A 17,353-nucleotide genomic window follows, 5' to 3' on the forward strand; every position below is an offset into this window, starting at 1 on the left:
CCCCAGACTGACCGAGACGGCTCATGCCTGCTTCAAGAGCAGCTTTTTAACCCTTCGCTCTGTGTCTAGCAATGCAAAGCACAGAGGGAAACTGAGGCACACACAGGAATCATAAAAATATTATTAAAATTCTCACATTTGACACAGCCCAACGAGGCTGCCCCCGCACCCCCCCAGTGAGCGCAGCTCCCCGCACAAGCGCAGCTCCCCCCGCCCCTCAGCGAGCGCAGCTCCCCCCGCCCCCCAGCAAGCGCAGCTCCCCCCATAAGCGCAGCTCCCCCCGCCCCTCAGCGAGCGCAGCTCCCCCCGCCCCCCAGCGAGCGCAGCTCCCGCCACAAGCACAGCACTGAGCACTGCTGGCTGCCCCATTGAGTGAGCCTGGATCCTCCCTCCCCCACTTGATGAGTATAGCTCCCCCCCCCGTCTCAGTGAGCTTAGAACCCACCCATCTCCCATTCCACGCCCCATTCACACCCTTTGGTAGATACCAACGCCATCTGGGACCTAGCCATGCCAGCTCGGCCTGCCCCTGGCCCCAGCAGCTTCAGCCGGGGCTCTGGCCACACCAGCACCCCCTCTCCAGCTCACCGGCTTGTCTCTCACCTGCTTGGCTTTGCCCAGAGCGGCACGGAGCTGCTCGGGCGAGAGTGCAGGGTCCTGACTGATGAGACCCAGGCAGCTCTCGAAGTGGGACGGGGCCATGCTGGCGATCTGTGCTGCACTCCAGGCCGCAGGGTAGGTGGCGCGCATGTCAGCGCAGCTGGGAACAGGGTCTGCCAAGAACGGAGCGTGAGCGACCCTCGGCCAGGGTGGTGCCACCAAACTCTACCCTGCCCACCCCATCCCCCAGAGCCACTGCAGAGCAGGGGAGCTTGTGTGTCTGGCATTGGTGGAGCCTGCCCCTGGCGCGGGGACCTGCCCTGGGTGGGGAGGACACGGAGATGGCACTGCACTGGGGTGGGTGGGGCTGCCCCCGGGGAGGACACGGAGATGGCACAGCACTGGGGTGGGTGGGGCTGCCCCCGGGGAGGACACGGAGATGGCACCACGCTGGGGTGGGTGGGGCTGCCCCCGGGGAGGACACACGGAGATGGCACTGCGCTGGGGTGGGTGGGGCTGCCCCCGGGGAGGACACGGAGATGGCACCGCACTGGGGTGGGTGGGCCTGCCCCCAGGGAGGACACACGGAGATGGCACCGCACTGGGGTGGGTGGGGCTGCCCCCGGGGAGGACACACGGAGATGGCACTGCACTGGGGTGGGTGGGGCTGCCCCCGGGGAGGACACACGGAGATGGCACCACGCTGGGGTGGGTGGGGCTGCCCCCGGGGAGGACATGGAGACAGTGCTGGAGAGGGGGCCTGCCCTGCGTGGGGAGGACACGGAGATGGCACCGCGCTGAGGTAAGGTGGGGGGCTGCCCCGAAGGGGAAGCACACGGGGAGATGGCATCCCCTGGGGTGGGCTGCCCGGGGGGCGGGAAAGGGGATGGTACTGTGCTGGGGGAGGGGGTGATGGGCCAAGCACCGGCAGTGCAGGTGAGGCTGAGCGACCCGCAGTCTCACCTTGTGCCCCCACCGGGCTGCTCCTCACCAGCCAGGCCACCAGTGCCTCCTTCCGGCTCCTCACCCTTCCCTGGGCACCAGGGGCTTGGCACAGCCGGCCTGGCTCGCTGTGCTCCCACTCCTGCTGGCTCTGCAGCAGCTGCTCCAGGGTGTCTCTGCTCCGCACCTCCTGGGAGACACAAGGGTGAGCAGGGCTGAGCATGGCGCTTGCCGCCAGCACCCACCTGAAGGAGGCCTGGTTAGTGTGGGGCACACGGGGGGCACAGGACATGTGGGTGAAGGGGATGGCAGGACACGGCACAGCATGGGGGTGGGGCACAGCACAGCTTTTACAAGGGGCCCAGGACAGAGGGGGGTGGGCCCCAGCACAAGATGCGTGGGGGGTGGAAGGGCAGGACAGGGGCCAGCCTGGTCAGTGTGGGACACGCAAAGGGCAGGGGTGCAGCCGGTGTGCGATGGGTGGAGGGACAGGGTGATGGGGCAACAAGCTGAGGCACAGGCAGGGCGACAAGACCCAGGAGGATTGGAGGGACGGGCGGACAGACGGGCAGGGCGACGGGGCGCTGGAGGAACGGAGGGACGGGCAGAGGGACGAGGCATAGGCAGAATGGAGGGATGGGTGGACAGACGGGCAGGGTGACGGGGTGGAGGGACGGGCAGAGGGATGGGCGGAATGGGGGGACGGGTGGACAGACGGGCAGGGTGATGGGGTGGAGGGACGGGCAGAGGGATGGGTGGAATGGGGGGACGGGTGGACAGACGGGCAGGGCGACGGGGCGCTGGAGGAACGGAGGGACGGGCAGAGGGACGAGGCATAGGAGGATTGGAGGGACAGGTCGACAGGGCGGAGGGACAGGGCGGAGGGACGGGCAGAGGGACGAGGCATAGGCAGAATGGAGGGATGGGTGGACAGACGGGCAGGGTGACGGGGTGGAGGGACGGGCAGAGGGATGGGCGGAATGGGGGGACGGGCGGACAGACCGGCAGGGTGACGGGGTGGAGGGACGGGCAGAGGGATGGGCGGAATGGAGGGACGGGTGGACAGACGGGCAGGGCGACGGGGCGCTGGAGGAACAGAGGGACGGGCAGAGGGACGAGGCATAGGAGGATTGGAGGGACAGGTGGACAGACGGGCAGGGTGACGGGGTGGAGGGACGGGCAGAGGGATGGGCGGAATGGGGGGACGGGCGGACAGACGGGCAGGGCGACGGGGTGGAGGGACGGGCAGAGGGAGGGGCGGAATGGGGGGACGGGCGGACAGACGGGCAGGGCGACGGGGCGCTGGAGGAACGGAGGGACGGGCAGAGGGATGGGCGGAATGGAGGGACGGGCGGACAGACGGGCAGGGCGACGGGGCGCTGGAGGAATGGAGGGACGGGCAGAGGGACGAGGCATAGGCAGAATGGAGGGATGAGTGGACAGACGGGCAGGGTGACGGGGTGGAGGGACGGGCAGAGGGATGGGCGGAATGGGGGGACGGGCGGACAGACGGGCAGGGCGACGGGGTGGAGGGTCGGGCAGAGGGCTGGGCGGAATGGGGGGACTGGGGGGCGGGCGGGCAGGGCGACGGGGCCCTGGAGGAACGGAGGGACGGGCAGAGGGACGAGGCATAGGAGGATTGGAGGGACAGGGCGACAGGACGACAGGGCGAAGGGACAGGGCGGAGGGCAGAGGGACGAGGCATAGGAGGATTGGAGGGACAGGTGGACAGGGCGACAGGGCGAAGGGACAGGGCGGAGGGACAGGGCGGAGGGATGGGCGGAATGGGGGGACGGGTGGACAGACGGGCAGGGCGACGGGGCGCTGGAGGAACAGAGGGACGGGCAGAGGGACGAGGCATAGGAGGTGTGACGTTATTGATATAAATGGGGACCATATAGAACATGGGTTGCAACCAAGGTCCTGTAGTGGCACCAAATCCTAAGTAAAGGGGGTCATATAAGGTGTCTAAGACCAGGTTCTGGGTTGCTGGTTATGATTATGCTGTCTGTATGTTTGTGTATAATTTTGTAGTTGAAGTTATAAGTATTGGCTCTGTAATGTCTATACTTTGTTTTATGCTCTGCCTCTGGGAAGTGTCCCAGACAAGCTGATGTCAGCCCTGCATAGCTGGGTTGATGGCCCATTAAAGAGCCATCAGCTACACAATTGACCCATGGAGAGAAGGCAGACACGCCTTGTGACTCAGCAAAGTATGCAGGGACTGGCCCATGTGACTCCAGACTCCATATTTTTGCTGTAAATTTCCACAGTGAAGACAAAGGGATTCTTACACCTGGAAAAGTCTATATAAGGCTAAGGCCTCATCTCCATCTTGTCTTCAATCCTGCTTCTGACCTCTGGAGGGACTTTGCTACAAACTGAAGCTCTGCACAAAGGACTGAAGGACCCATCCCAGTGGGGGATGTTTTCCAGAGACTCAATTTGAACCTGCAGTTTATGCCATCACTGCTGCAAGCCTGAACTAAGAACTTTGCCATTACTGTATGTAATTGATTCCATTTAACCAATTCTACCTCTCTTCTCTACCTTTTTCCCTTTGTAAATAAACCTTTAGATTTTATATTCTAAAGGATTGGCAACAGCGTGATTTGTGGGTAAGATCTGATGTGTATATTGACCTGGGTCTGGGGCTTGGTCCTTTGGGATCGAGGGAACCTTTTTCTTTTATTGGGGTGTTGGTTTTCATAACCATTTATCCCCAGGACGAGTGCACTGGTGGTGATACTGGGAGACTGGAGTGTCTAAGGAAATTGCTTGTGTGACTTGTGGTTAGCCAGTGGGGTGAGACCAAAGTCCTTTTTGTCTGGCTGGTTTGGTTTGCCTTAGAGGTGGAAAAACCCCAGCCTAGGGCTGTGACTGCCCTGTTTAAGCAGTTGGTCCTGATTTGGCACTCTCAGTTGGGTCCCGCCAGAATCGCTCTGTCACAGTGGCGTAGTCGTGCTTGGATCCACAGAACCAGGTCAATTAAGCTTTGGGTCAGAACCCCACGCTATCCAAATTTTAACTTTGGGATTGAGAGTTTGGTTGGTTAAAGATCAGTGACCATGAGACAGAGACAGCCTGCAGTTTGATTATGCGCAAGAACTGGCAAAAATTCGAATGGAAGAGAAGCAAGTCTTGGCCCAGCTGGAGAAAGAGGCGGCTAAGAGAAAGAGAGAGGCAGCTGAGAGAAAGAGAGAGGCAGCTGAGAGAGCGAAAGAGGCTGCTAAGAGAGAAGAAAAAGCTCGTAAGGGGCGTCTGGAGCTGCTGGCTGCTGAGGAGGAGACTCACAAGGTGCAACAGGAGACAGCTAGACTCCAACTCCAAGTCAAAAAAGCAATGGAAGAACAGCAGAGACTGTATCCTCTTGAAAGTCCAGTTTGTAACAATGTTGGTATGTTGTATCACTCTGAGCAGTTGACTTCGGGTAACCACATGTACCCCAACAATGCCACCTTTTATGTCAATGCTGTTACTGTGGGTTCAGTGGGGGGTGGCCCCATAAATTGTGGCAGTGCTATGTATGAGAGTGTAAAAGTCAATGGTAAAAGCTGTTTAGGGCAAACTATGGCTTCTAACATCACTCTTGTTAGAGCAGATCTGGTCAAAGAGGAAGATTATTTACCAAATCAGAGTGTGAATGTTGTGATCCTCTGTGAGTTTACTGTCCGTGTGCCTTTAGCCAGAATCCACCTTGAGTGGAATGGGGCTCAACATGAAGTGATAGCTGGCGTCAGGAAGTTATTGCCTAAAGATCTTTTAATTGGGGAAAATGTTACAGCTTTGTTCAGTCCAGGTAGCCAGTTACAGGAGAGGAATGATCTTAAACCTGTGTCTATTGTGGGCAATGATTTGCCTGAGGAGGGTTGCTCCAAAGGTTTGTCTGTGCAAAAAAGCAGTATTTCTGGGAATGAAGTTTCTGAATGTCTGTCTGATGTCTCAGAAGTGAATCTGGAGTTAGATCAAGAGCAGAAAGATCTCATTGGTGAGGAAAATGTTTCTCAGGAGCAGATTAAAGTAGATGGTCAGGTTAAATCCCTAACTGAGGAAGGAGAGGGTAAATTTGTAATGGGTAATGGATTGGTGGCTAGTGCAGCTTGTAGAAGTAAACCTGAAATGGGTAACTGTGATTTGCTAAAAGTAGCTCAGTGTAGTGAAAGAGCAGCAGCTTATCTGTTGGGAGAGGCAATGTGCCTGGTAGGGAAAGTTTGCAGGAGACTAGGCAGCCTTGTGAGCTGATGGCTTTGTCTAATCAGCAATTTGGGAAGGGAGGGATAGTGGAAGATGAGTGTCCATATCCCTTACCTGTTTCCTGTGTGGAGAAATGTGACAGTGGAGGGAATGTGCCTGTGTCTGTCAGGAGTATTGACTTGCCTATAAAGGAAGCTACTCCAGTCTCCAAGCAGTTGTCTGTGAACAGCCCTGTGTGCTGGGACAAGGAAGTAAAATCCCAAGCTGTGTGTCTGGTAAAGGAGAATGTGTCTCCGGCTCTTCTGTGTCTGTGGAGCAGACAGAAGGTGCCTGTCAGCCTGTAATGGTTGAGGGTGATTCAGTTGTCTCGAAGTTGGTTGTAAATACAGCTAAAGCCCAGGAAGGGAATGGTCCTGAGTTTGTGTCTGCTGCGGGAATGGCACTGTGACTAGGTTGCATCCAGTTAGTGTCATAGCAAAATCCCAGAGAACAGACAATTCTGGTGCTTGTAGTTTGCCAGTTGCTAATGTGTGGTTGGAAAAGGGTGCAGCAACTCTGTCTGATCAGGGTGATACCCAGCCAGGGCACAAGGAGAGCATAAAGGTGATTTAATTGTGTTACCGACTGACAGTTTGACAACTTGTAGCAAGAAGGAAAAGATTCCTGAACTTGTTCATGGCCAAGGAAGGAGACTACTTCTGACCTGTTATCTAGAAAGTCTGTAGCATCTGTGGTTGCTCAGGAAGTGTTCCTTTAGAGCAAGCCCTAGGTGAAGGGGAAGGGCAGAATTTCTGAGAGGGGTGAATTGCTGCTTAGAGAAGCTCCTAGGAAAGGAATCCTCATGGTAGCCTGTGCAAGCAGTTTACTGCAACTGAAGAGTGTAAAAGTGATTTAATCAAGAAAGTTTCAGTTCCTAACAGCCAGAAATTTTCTGTTGTGAATGGATCCACTGACTTTCCTTTTGAGAGATCCAGTGTGGGCAGCTTTGAAAGGTCTCAGGTGGAGTAGAAGCTGTTAAGGAAGTTGAGCAGCCCTATAACCACCTGGCTGTGTGTGGCCAGCTTGTTGGTGGGGAGACAATGCTGTTGGGACAGGAATGTCTCCATGCTGAATCTGTAAGTGAGCAGTCTGTGCTTCAGGATCTGAGGACAGATTCAGTTACTGGTGTTTCAGGGCAGAACAGTTGTATGGCTAAATGCTTGAGGAGGCAGGGAGAGCAAGCCAGCTCTCACCCTCAGACTCTTTGGATTTGTGTGGTATCTCTGTAAGACAAAGTCCAGCCGTGGAATCCATAGCAGCTAAGAAGTTAAAAGCGAGTGTCTGTGTTGATGCGAATTACTTGGCTGGCAGGGAGAAGAAAGACTTGCTAATAGCTGTTAGCACAGAGGGCCCACCCCATCAGCCCGTGATCTCTGTTAAGCAAGAGAAATCAGGGTTTAGTCCGGAAGAACAAGAAGGAAAGAAGACTGAATTTTGCAAAGGGAACCCACAGGTTAACCTAAAATGCCCAAATTCCAATGGTATTGAGCCAAGGGTGTGGCATGACAAACATGATTGTAAATGGACACTTGCAATGAATTTGTTGTTATTGCTAATGCTAATTTTTGTAACTAATGTGTTGCTATGGCCAAGAACTGTAACAATGTACAATGTGCCTAATCTTTTGGAAAATCCCTTAAACATGTTGAAAGGAATACATGAAAACACACTTTATGTTAAAGGGCCTTGCTATACTGATGTTTCACAGTTAATGCATGTAAACAGTGTTGGAACTTTTCACAGGGGAAAATACATTCCAAACCTGATGTGCTGTATGAAAGGGAAACTGAGGCACACTACCATATTGCTTTCATGGCTAAATGCCAAGATTCCTGTACTATGAACAACCTCTATATCTACATTGGTTTAATGTTATTTGGGTTCAAAATATTGGCCAGAACTGGTATGGATAAAGTAGCTATTTTCTTTAGCTCTTGGCAAGATCACATGAAACATACAGGAACCATGCTGCAAAAGCTAACCAAGTTATACCTTAAGTTTGTAAAGAGATCCATTCATGTTATTGAACATGACTTTGATAAACCATTTCTGTTATACGCTGGTACGGCCTCTAGCCCAACACTAGCTGTAGTGAGACAGACCCAAGGAAAGGGGGCTCTTGGGATGCAGTCAGCGATGTTTTGTCATCCCTTCCTGCATCAATTTTGCGTTGGGGGTGTGACGTTATTGATATAAATGGGGACCATATAGAACATGGGTTGCAACCAAGGTCCTGTAGTGGCACCAAATCCTAAGTAAAGGGGGTCATATAAGGTGTCTAAGACCAGGTTCTGGGTTGCTGGTTATGATTATGCTGTCTGTATGTTTGTGTATAATTTTGTAGTTGAAGTTATAAGTATTGGCTCTGTAATGTCTATACTTTGTTTTATGCTCTGCCTCTGGGAAGTGTCCCAGACAAGCTGATGTTAGCCCTGCCTAGCTGGGTTGATGGCCCATTAAAGAGCCATCAGCTACACAATTGACCCATGGAGAGAAGGCAGACACGCCTTGTGACTCAGCAAAGTATGCAGGGACTGGCCCATGTGACTCCAGACTCCATATTTTTGCTGTAAATTTCCACAGTGAAGACAAAGGGATTCTTACACCTGGAAAAGTCTATATAAGGCTAAGGCCTCATCTCCATCTTGTCTTCAATCCTGCTTCTGACCTCTGGAGGGACTTTGCTACAAACTGAAGCTCTGCACAAAGGACTGAAGGACCCATCCCAGTGGGGGATGTTTTCCAGAGACTCAATTTGAACCTGCAGTTTATGCCATCACTGCTGCAAGCCTGAACTAAGAACTTTGCCATTACTGTATGTAATTGATTCCATTTAACCAATTCTACCTCTCTTCTCTACCTTTTTCCCTTTGTAAATAAACCTTTAGATTTTATATTCTAAAGGATTGGCAACAGCGTGATTTGTGGGTAAGATCTGATGTGTATATTGACCTGGGTCTGGGGCTTGGTCCTTTGGGATCGAGGGAACCTTTTTCTTTTATTGGGGTGTTGGTTTTCATAACCATTTATCCCCAGGACGAGTGCACTGGTGGTGATACTGGGAGACTGGAGTGTCTAAGGAAATTGCTTGTGTGACTTGTGGTTAGCCAGTGGGGTGAGACCAAAGTCCTTTTTGTCTGGCTGGTTTGGTTTGCCTTAGAGGTGGAAAAACCCCAGCCTAGGGCTGTGACTGCCCTGTTTAAGCAGTTGGTCCTGATTTGGCACTCTCAGTTGGGTCCCGCCAGAATCGCTCTGTCACAGGAGGATTGGAGGGACAGGTGGACAGGGCGACAGGGCGAAGGGACAGGGCGGAGGGACGGGGTGCGGCCAGCGTGAGGACCCCGGTCTCACCCTCGGGATGAGCCGGACGCTCTCCACCTGTAGCAGGAACACCAGACGTCCCAGCTGCTGCACGTCCAGGAGGCTCCAGCGCTGCGGCGGGCTGCGAGGGAAGAGCAGGGTGAGGCAGGAAAGGGCAGCGAGTGGCGCCGGAGCCGGCTGGGAAGGGCTGGGTCCCGCCTTACCCCAGCACCCGCTCCGTCAGCAGCAGCCTCCCCAGCTCCTCAGCAAACCCCTCCGCCAGGCAGGCCCCTTGCAGCTCCTCCAGGCGCAGCAGCAGGCTCTCGGGCTGGATGCGGGCAGCAGCCTCCTGGCCCAGGAACCCCAGCAGTGGGCCCAGAAGGTCCAGCACCTCGCCTGGGATCTCGGTCTCAGCCGGCGCTTGCTGGCAGGAGAGGGAGCGGAGTGGGTAAGGCCCTGCCCAGAGCTGCGCACCGCAGACCCCTTGTCACCAAGTCCCTGGGCGCTGCTCTGGAGCTGCTCCCCACCAAGCCAGGCAGGACTCTGGGGAGCCTCCTCTCCCTCGGAGCAGCCTGTCTGCAGGGCAAGAAGCTCACATGGCTTCACCTCCTGGGTCTGACCTTGGAGCATTCAGCATCCTCTGCCCCTCCGTGCGCTTCCCACAGCGAGTCCACCCAGGCGGGGTCCTGGGGAAGCCAGAGGGTCCTGCCCCCCCACTGCGCAGTCAGACGTGACTCTCAGCCAGCCAGTAACACAGAGGTTTATTTAGACGGCAGGAACACAGTCCAAAACAGGTCTTGCCAGTACAGACAACAGGATCCCCTTTAGTTAGGTCCATCTGAGGGCCCCAGGGAGGCCACAGCCCCGTTGGGAAGCCCAAGCCCCATTGGGGCACCCGTCTCCATTTCCCAGCCAGCTCCAAACTGAAAAACCCTCCAGCCTCTCACTCCGCCTCCCCCCAGCTTCTCCTCCAGCCTTTGTGTCCTTTGTCCAGTGTCCCGGGCAGAGGTGTCACCTGGCCTTCAACCCCCCTCCTGGTTCTCAGGTGACATGCCCAGGTACCTCCCTTCCCCAAGGCAGCCGTCCCAGCACAACTCCCCTGCAAGCTTCCCAGGTCAGGGCTCCCCACTCAGCATTCACAGAACACAGCTGGAACATTCCCACCTCGTCACACCCTCCCCTCCTTACCAGCAGGCGCAGGGCCCTGTGGGCCAGGGCAGCCCGGCGGTGGGGCGGCAGCACCAGCAGACTCTGGGGGTGGCTGCTCACAAAGTCCAGAATCAGCCTGACCGAGTCGTTGGGCAGTTTGTCCACAAGCTTCGCCCTGAAAGAGTCAGAGACACCTCAGCGTGGCTGGCAGGGTCTGGGGGGGGCAGGGCCCATGACGGTCCAGGGCAGAGCCGGGCAAGGGAATGGGCCGAGGATACAGCAGGGCAGGGCAGGACTCAGGTTAGGAGGGGGGGCCAGAGCCAGGCAAGGGGTGGAGGGTAGGGGCAGGACCCAGAAGTGCAAGGTCCAGCAGGCACCCAGGAAATGCCCTCTGCCCTGCCATGCCGGACTAGCAGGGCCAAGGGGTGGGGCTACCCTAGCACAGAGCCTCCGGGCCCCACCCCCTCAGTGGGGTCTGTCACACTCCCCTTCTTGGCTCCCACCAGGCTGCTGCGAAGGGACCTGGCCACTAGGTCCCTGGGCGGTTCAAGCCTCCTGGACCTAACCGGAGTCCAGCCCCCAGGGTCTGGGGTGCCCAGGCAGAGCCACTGTCAAGCCCTTCTGAGCACTGGGACTCGCATTCTTGGCTCTGATGTAGGGTTACCAGATGGCAACTGTGAAAAAATGGGACAGGGTGGGGGGAAATAGGTGCCAAAAAACGGGACTGTCCCTTTAAAAACGGGACATCTGGTCACCCTACTCTGCTGGCTCAGACTCAGTGGCCCTGGGAATCGAGCGCCAAGAGCAGAGATGTGTGGGGCTCTGTGTCCGTGTGTATCTGTGCTCAGACTGCCGGGAGCTCTCTCGTTCATCCTCACCAGGCCGCCCTCTGGGGCGACCTCCAGCAGGGGTCTGCAGCCAGCACTGCACGTGGGAGCCAGGCACCTGGCCAGACTGCGGGTCTGCCCCGGGACCCTGCAGGTTAGGACTCCCCGGCTCACAGCAGGGGGCACCCAATCAGCTCTGTGACACCAAGCAGGGGTCCCAGTGCAGGGGCTACCCATGCATGGCTGACGGGGGGTCCTGGTGAGAGCGGGGAGGGGTACCCAGGTGGGAGGGGAAGGGGGACCCATGACCGGTTCAGTGCCCAAGTGACACAGCCCGCTCTCCCTGCAGCTGTTAATGCCCCATGGCAGCAGGCAGGTGCGTTGGCAGGACAACCTACGGTAAATCCATGAGGAACTTGGGTCCCAGCCACACCAGCTCCTCCCCGGAGAGTCCCGGCCGCCTGCGGACTTCCTCCCAGACACACCGCCTCTGAGGACACACAGTGAGGCTAGGCAGAGGAGATACACAGTCTCGCCTGGACCCGGCCAGGGCAGGGGTCCACAACGCATGGCTCAGAGCGGGGCTGGGGGTGCCATTGCAGTGCCAGGGGCACCAGACGTCCAGGCCAGGGTCACAGCGAGCGACTCGTTCCTTACCAGGCTCCCAGGCAGGCTGCTGGGATACGCATAGAGAACCCGGAGAACCCCCAGGAAATCTGCCCTCCGACTGAACTGCTGCAGGCGGGCACAGCCCATGCCAGCTGCCAGAGTCCCCAGCGCCCTGCCAAGGGGACAGCGTTAGACAGCACCTCGTCCATCACCCCACTCGAGCAGAGCCAGCCCCAGCGGGGCTCTGCCACAGTGCCTCACCGAATCGTATCCTGGCTCACGTCGGTGCCCGCTTCAACCTTCCTCCAGAGGAACTGGGCCTGTGGAGAAGCAGAGCGGGGAGGGGTCAGCCCAGAGCCCTCCGCCCCACTCTGCCCTGGGAGCTCGGCTGGCGACAGCATGTTACCTGCTGCTGGGACCAGGGCAGCTCCCAGAACCGGCCCCTCTGCCCCAGCAGAGTCGCTGCGTCCAGGTGCAGGAGTTTGAGGGGCACAAAGGGCAAGAGGCAGTCAGGCCAGATGCTCCGGGCCGGCTGCTCCCGGCTGAGCCTCTGCAAGGGAGACAGAGCCTGTGACACAGGAGAACATGGCACCATGGGCCTGGCGGGCAGAGCGAGAGCCAGGTCCTGCTGTCCATGCAAATCCCTCAATACCCCCCAGGTCCTGCCCACTCTGCACCTCGAGTGCCCCGACTTCTGCCCCCCAGCCCAACGTCCCCAGACCCTCAACTGCCCTCAGCCTCCCCTCCAGCCCCCAGCCCACCCAGTACCTGCAGCAGGGCTGCCTTCTGGGGGGCCGAGAGCAGAGGCAGAGCGGTGGCCTGGCATTCACATGCCTGGGCCAGGGTGGGAGTGGGAATGGCCTGGAGGGACTCGGGCACAAGGCCTGGCAGCAGGGGGCACAGGCTGCTCGCCACACCCTCCGTCACCTGCCAGGGAAACAGAGGAGGAGATTCGGAGCAGGGAGGGGTGAGGCTGGGGAGCCCATCCCAGAGCCAGGAAAGGGTGGGCGCAGGGGGGCAAGGGGGCTATGCCCAGAGCAGGGCGGGCTGGGGCATAGGGGGCTGTGGCCAGAGCAGGGAGAGCTGGGGGCATAGGGGCTGTGCTCACAGCAGGAGGGCAGGGGGCATAGGGGCTGTGCCCAGAGCGGGGCATAGGGGCTGTGCCCAGAGCAGGAGGGTGGGGGCATAGGGGCTGTGCCCAGAGCAGGGTGGGGCATAGGAGGGCGGGGGCAAGGGGCTGTGCTCAGAGCAGGAGGGGCTGGGGGCATAGGGGCAGTGCCCAGAGCGGGGTGGGGCAAAGGGCGCTGTGCCCAGAGCAGGGGGGGGGGCAAGGGGGCTGTGGCCAGAGCAGGGAGGGGCCGGGGGGGCCTAGGGGGCTGTGCTCAGAGCAGGAGGGGCTGGGGCATAGGGGCTGTGCCCAGAGCGGGGGCATAGGGGCTGTGCCCACAGCAGGGGGGCTGGGGGCCTGAGGAGCAGTGGGGGGGGCTAGGGGTGGAAGGCCACTACCAAAGCAGAGGGAAATGTTAACAGGGCATGAGAGAGGGGGGCACCACATCTCGGGCTGCGGACACTGGGCCTGCTCCCGCCCTGCAGAGCACGGCAGGGGAGTCGGGGCGGCTGGTCTGGGGCGAGCGCCACACTCACATTCTCGGTCCGCACAGCCTGCGTGAGCAGCACAGACGCCTGGAAGAGAAGAGGTGGGAGCCAGAAGCCCAGCCTGGGGCTGCGGGCCACGCTGGGGCAGCTTACAGGGCAGGGACCCCTGCACAGCCCTGTGGCATCAGGGTCTGTAGGTGGCTGCCCAGGCTGCACCACTGGGTGGCTTGGCAGGGCCATTGGCATGTGTGACAAAGTGGGAATTTTCTGTAATACCGGCTTGAAGCCGATATGTGCCTCAGTTTCCCCTGTATTTTACATGGCTACCGGGGCAGCGGGGGCTATCTGCTCTCAGGGCAGGCAGGGAGACAGGGTATGAATGTCACCTCGCTCGCTGAGCCCCACTTCGTCTCCATGGAAACCCAATCGCCAGGTCACTGGCATGGACCCCAAGGGAGCTGGAGTTCCCCGCAAAGCACCAGCGCGAGCCTGAAGGCCGGGGAAGGAGCGAGGACAGGAGCTGGCTGCCGGAGGGAGTCGGGGCTCTCACCGGGGATCTGACGAAGGAGCTCAGACCAAGCGCTTGTCTCTGCTTCCAACACTCCAGCCGCCCAGCTGTGCCCCTGCAGCGCACGCTTAGGGAGGTGCAGACGCTGCCGAGCCCATGGGGGGGTTCTCCCTCGGCTAGGAATGCACCTCCCCAGGAAGCATTGTCTACACTGGGACCCAGGTCGGGCGGACTGATGCAGCTAAACCAACCTGATTGTCTAGCACAGACCAGGCCTGAGAGAGACAGAGAGATGGCAGGGCCGCCCAGAGGGGGAGGCAAGTGTGGCAATTTGTCCCAGGCCCCAGGCTGCAGGGCCCGCGAGCCCTGGCCCGGCAGCGGTCCAGGTCTTCGGCGGCATTTCGGCGGCGGGGGGCCCTTCAGTGCTGCCGAAGATGCAGAGCCCCCGCCGCCGAAATGCCGCTGAAGATGTGGACCGCCGCCGGGTGAGTACAAGCGCCGCAGCTCCCCCGCTTTGCCCCAGGCCCCTGAACCCTCTGGGCGGCCCTGAGAGACGGAGCCTGAACTGGGCTTCACGGCAGCGGGGCTGGTGAAGTGCTGTGGGCTGACCAGCACGGACCTTCATTTCTCTGTGCTGCCCGAAGGCCTCCCTAGGCGTGTCCAGGTGACTATAAACCTGACTGTTTTCACAGCGTGTGTCCCTGCAGCCGCTGGGCGAGGTGCTTAGTCCCTGCAGAGTGGGTGAGTCTCTGCTCGGCTGTCGCAGTTGGACTCGCTGGGCAGAGGTTCAGCCTCTCGAGGCAGGGAGGCTGCACGGCTGACCATGAAGGACGAGTGAGCCCCTTTGGGGTGTAGCACCGATCCTGTGGCTCTGCCCAAGCATGCAGCTCCCTGATCTTTGCCAGAGTGGGGGGTGATGTCCAGCTGCCCGTGGGCAGAGTGGCCTGTACAAGGCAGTGTGTGCCCCGCACACAGTGAGCTCCCGGGATGCCCTGGCACATGGAGCACCTTGGCAAGCCCATGAAGGCTCCAGGTGGCTGGGCTAGGTTGGGCTGGTCACCCTCCTTCCCCACACAGGGCCTCCAGCCCCCAGCAGTGTGTCCCAGACGTGCCTGCCTCACCACGTCCCTGCCGCATGGTGTGGCCTGGTGCCCAGGTGCGGCTCCAGGTATGAGAGCCTGCAGGGGCGCTGGGCTCAGGGAGGGTGAGCAGGCTGGGTACTCACCTGGGCAGGTGTCAGGTGTGCAGCCTGCAGCTCTGGAAGGAGAGCCCTGACCTGCGTGGCTGACAGGCGCTGCAGGAACCTCACCCCCAGCTCCGGAACGATGCCTCGCCAAGCACGCAGCTCCTGCGGCCCGACAGCAGCCAGGCTGGCAGAACGCAACAAATCCGCCAGCGCGTAGGCAACCTGCAAGCCGGAGGGGAGAGCAGGGCCAGGCTGGGCTTTCCCAGGTTCCCGCCGGGCAGGGGCTGGAGCCATGGGATCAGCTGGAGGAAGGGGGGGAATATTCCCAGACAGCCTTGGCCCTGCATTCCCACAGGCTGCGTCTGCCCAGGAGCTGCTGCACCCACTCCCACACAGCTGCACCTGGCATCCAGCGCTGTGATGGGCCAGACACCCCCTGCAAGCAGAGCCAGCTCAGCCAGCGGTTTGCCCATCAGCCACGTTCCCCCCCAGCTCGGAGCAAGAGCCAACCAACACGGGCCCTGGCCACTCTCCCGTCACCCCAGCAGCGCCCCCGGGCAGGATGGGATGCAGAGCCCAGCCCTGGCCCTAAGCACTTCTCTGCCTTGCCACTCGCCACTGGTTCTGCCCCGAGGCTGGCTTCCAAGGGGCTTCCGTTCCCTCCTGGAGGGAGGCCAGGCCCGGGCCTACGTCCCAGTGGCCCCCCGGCTCAGGGCGGGACAGCCGTGTTGCTGGCACGCACACAGGAGCCCCCGCGGCGGCTCGGCTCACCCGCCCGTGCTGGCTCAGCACTCCATTGGCAGCGCATGCCAGCAAGCTCTGCTCCACTGGCCCCCAGGGGTCACGCAGCGGGGCCAGGACCTGCAGCTCTCCCGGGCTCAGATAGCAAGCGAGGGTCCCCAGCCTGGAGAGAGAAGAGAAGTCCCTTAATGGGTGGCAGGAGCCTGGGCCCCACAGAGTGAGCCTGCCCCAAGGAATGGCACCACTGTGACCCCTCCCCGGGCCCTGCAGCCACGACACGACACCCATCCCCACAAGCCCTGCAGCCACGACACACCCCCACACGGGCCCTGCAGCCACGACACGACACTCCCACCACGGGCCCTGCAGCCACGACACGACACCCCCCACCCACGGGCCCTGCAGCCACGACACGACACCCATCCCCACAAGCCCTGCAGCCACGACATGACACACCCCCACACGGGCCCTGCAGCCACGACACGACACACCCTGCACGGGCCCTGCAGCCACGACACGACACTCCCACCACGGGCCCTGCAGCCACGACACGACACACCCTGCACGGGCCCTGCAGCCACGACACGACACTCCCACCACGGGCCCTGCAGCCACGACACGACACCCCCCACCCACGGGCCCTGCAGCCACGACACGACACACCCTGCACGGGCCCTGCAGCAACGACACGACACTCCCACCACGGGCCCTGCAGCCACGACACAACACTCCCACCACGGGCCCTGCAGCCACGACACGACACCCCCCACGGGCCCTGCAGCCCCGACACAACACTCCCCACGGGCCCTGCAGCCACGACACAAGACCCCCCACCCACGGGCCCTGCAGCCACGACACGACACTCCCACCACGGGCCCTGCAGCCACGACACGACACCCCCCGCCCACAGGCCCTGCAGCCACGACACAACACCCCCCACCCACGGGCCCTGCAGCCACGACACGACACCCCCCACGGGCCCTGCAGCCACGACATGACACACCCTGCACGGGCCCTGCAGTGACGACACGACACCCATCCCCACAAGCCCTGCAGCCACGACACGACACCCCCCGCCCACAGGCCCTGCAGCCACGACACGACACTCCCACCACGGGCCCTGCAGCCACGACACGACACCCCCCACCCACGGGCCCTGCAGCCACGACACAACACTCCCACCACGGGCCCTGCAGCCACGACACAACACTCCCACCACGGGCCCTGCAGCCACGACACGACACCCCCCACTCGCCCTGCAGCCACGACCAGACACCCCACCCCCACCCCACGGGCCCTGCAGTGACGACGACAACCCCGCAACCCCCCCCGCGTGCTCCTCTCACCTGTGCACCTGCTCCTCACCAGCCCCACGGCTCACGTTTATCAAGCTGTGTGCCACATGGCGCCCCTGGGCCAGCCCCAGCCGGACATCCTGCCAACCGTCTGCCAGCCCCTGGATCTGTGCAGCAGAGACCGGCCTAGTGCACTCGAGGGGCAACGTCACCAAATCCTCCGCAACACTCAGCTCCCAGGCGCATGGGGGGTCCCAGCCCACTGGGGGGCAGGGCCTGGAGGGGAGGCTCCTGGGAAGTGGGGGGTCCCAGCCCACGGGGTGCAGGGCCTGGAGGGGAGGCTCCTGGGAAGTGGGGGGTCCCAGCC

At 60.2% G+C, this 17,353-nt stretch overlaps 1 protein-coding gene across 1 annotated transcript in view; it reads right to left on the reverse strand.

Annotated features, from left to right (window-relative positions):
• STRC (stereocilin) overlaps positions 1–17,353 on the reverse strand; it is a 42,201-nt gene that overhangs the window by 13,250 nt on the left and 11,598 nt on the right. Inside the window, exons 9-22 of the mRNA XM_039491720.1 lie at positions 17,038–17,153; positions 15,722–15,854; positions 14,990–15,172; positions 13,305–13,343; positions 12,429–12,587; positions 12,067–12,210; positions 11,922–11,980; positions 11,709–11,832; positions 11,450–11,541; positions 10,264–10,399; positions 9,300–9,499; positions 9,127–9,217; positions 1,564–1,732; positions 604–773 (exon numbers count right to left, since the gene is read on the reverse strand). Of these exons, the coding sequence (XP_039347654.1) occupies positions 604–773; positions 1,564–1,732; positions 9,127–9,217; positions 9,300–9,499; positions 10,264–10,399; positions 11,450–11,541; positions 11,709–11,832; positions 11,922–11,980; positions 12,067–12,210; positions 12,429–12,587; positions 13,305–13,343; positions 14,990–15,172; positions 15,722–15,854; positions 17,038–17,153 (1,815 nt within the window). The remainder of the gene's footprint in view (positions 1–603; positions 774–1,563; positions 1,733–9,126; positions 9,218–9,299; positions 9,500–10,263; positions 10,400–11,449; positions 11,542–11,708; positions 11,833–11,921; positions 11,981–12,066; positions 12,211–12,428; positions 12,588–13,304; positions 13,344–14,989; positions 15,173–15,721; positions 15,855–17,037; positions 17,154–17,353) is intronic.

This window comes from Mauremys reevesii, linkage group 10 (genome assembly GCF_016161935.1).
Source record: "Mauremys reevesii isolate NIE-2019 linkage group 10, ASM1616193v1, whole genome shotgun sequence".
NCBI lineage: Eukaryota > Metazoa > Chordata > Testudines > Geoemydidae > Mauremys > Mauremys reevesii.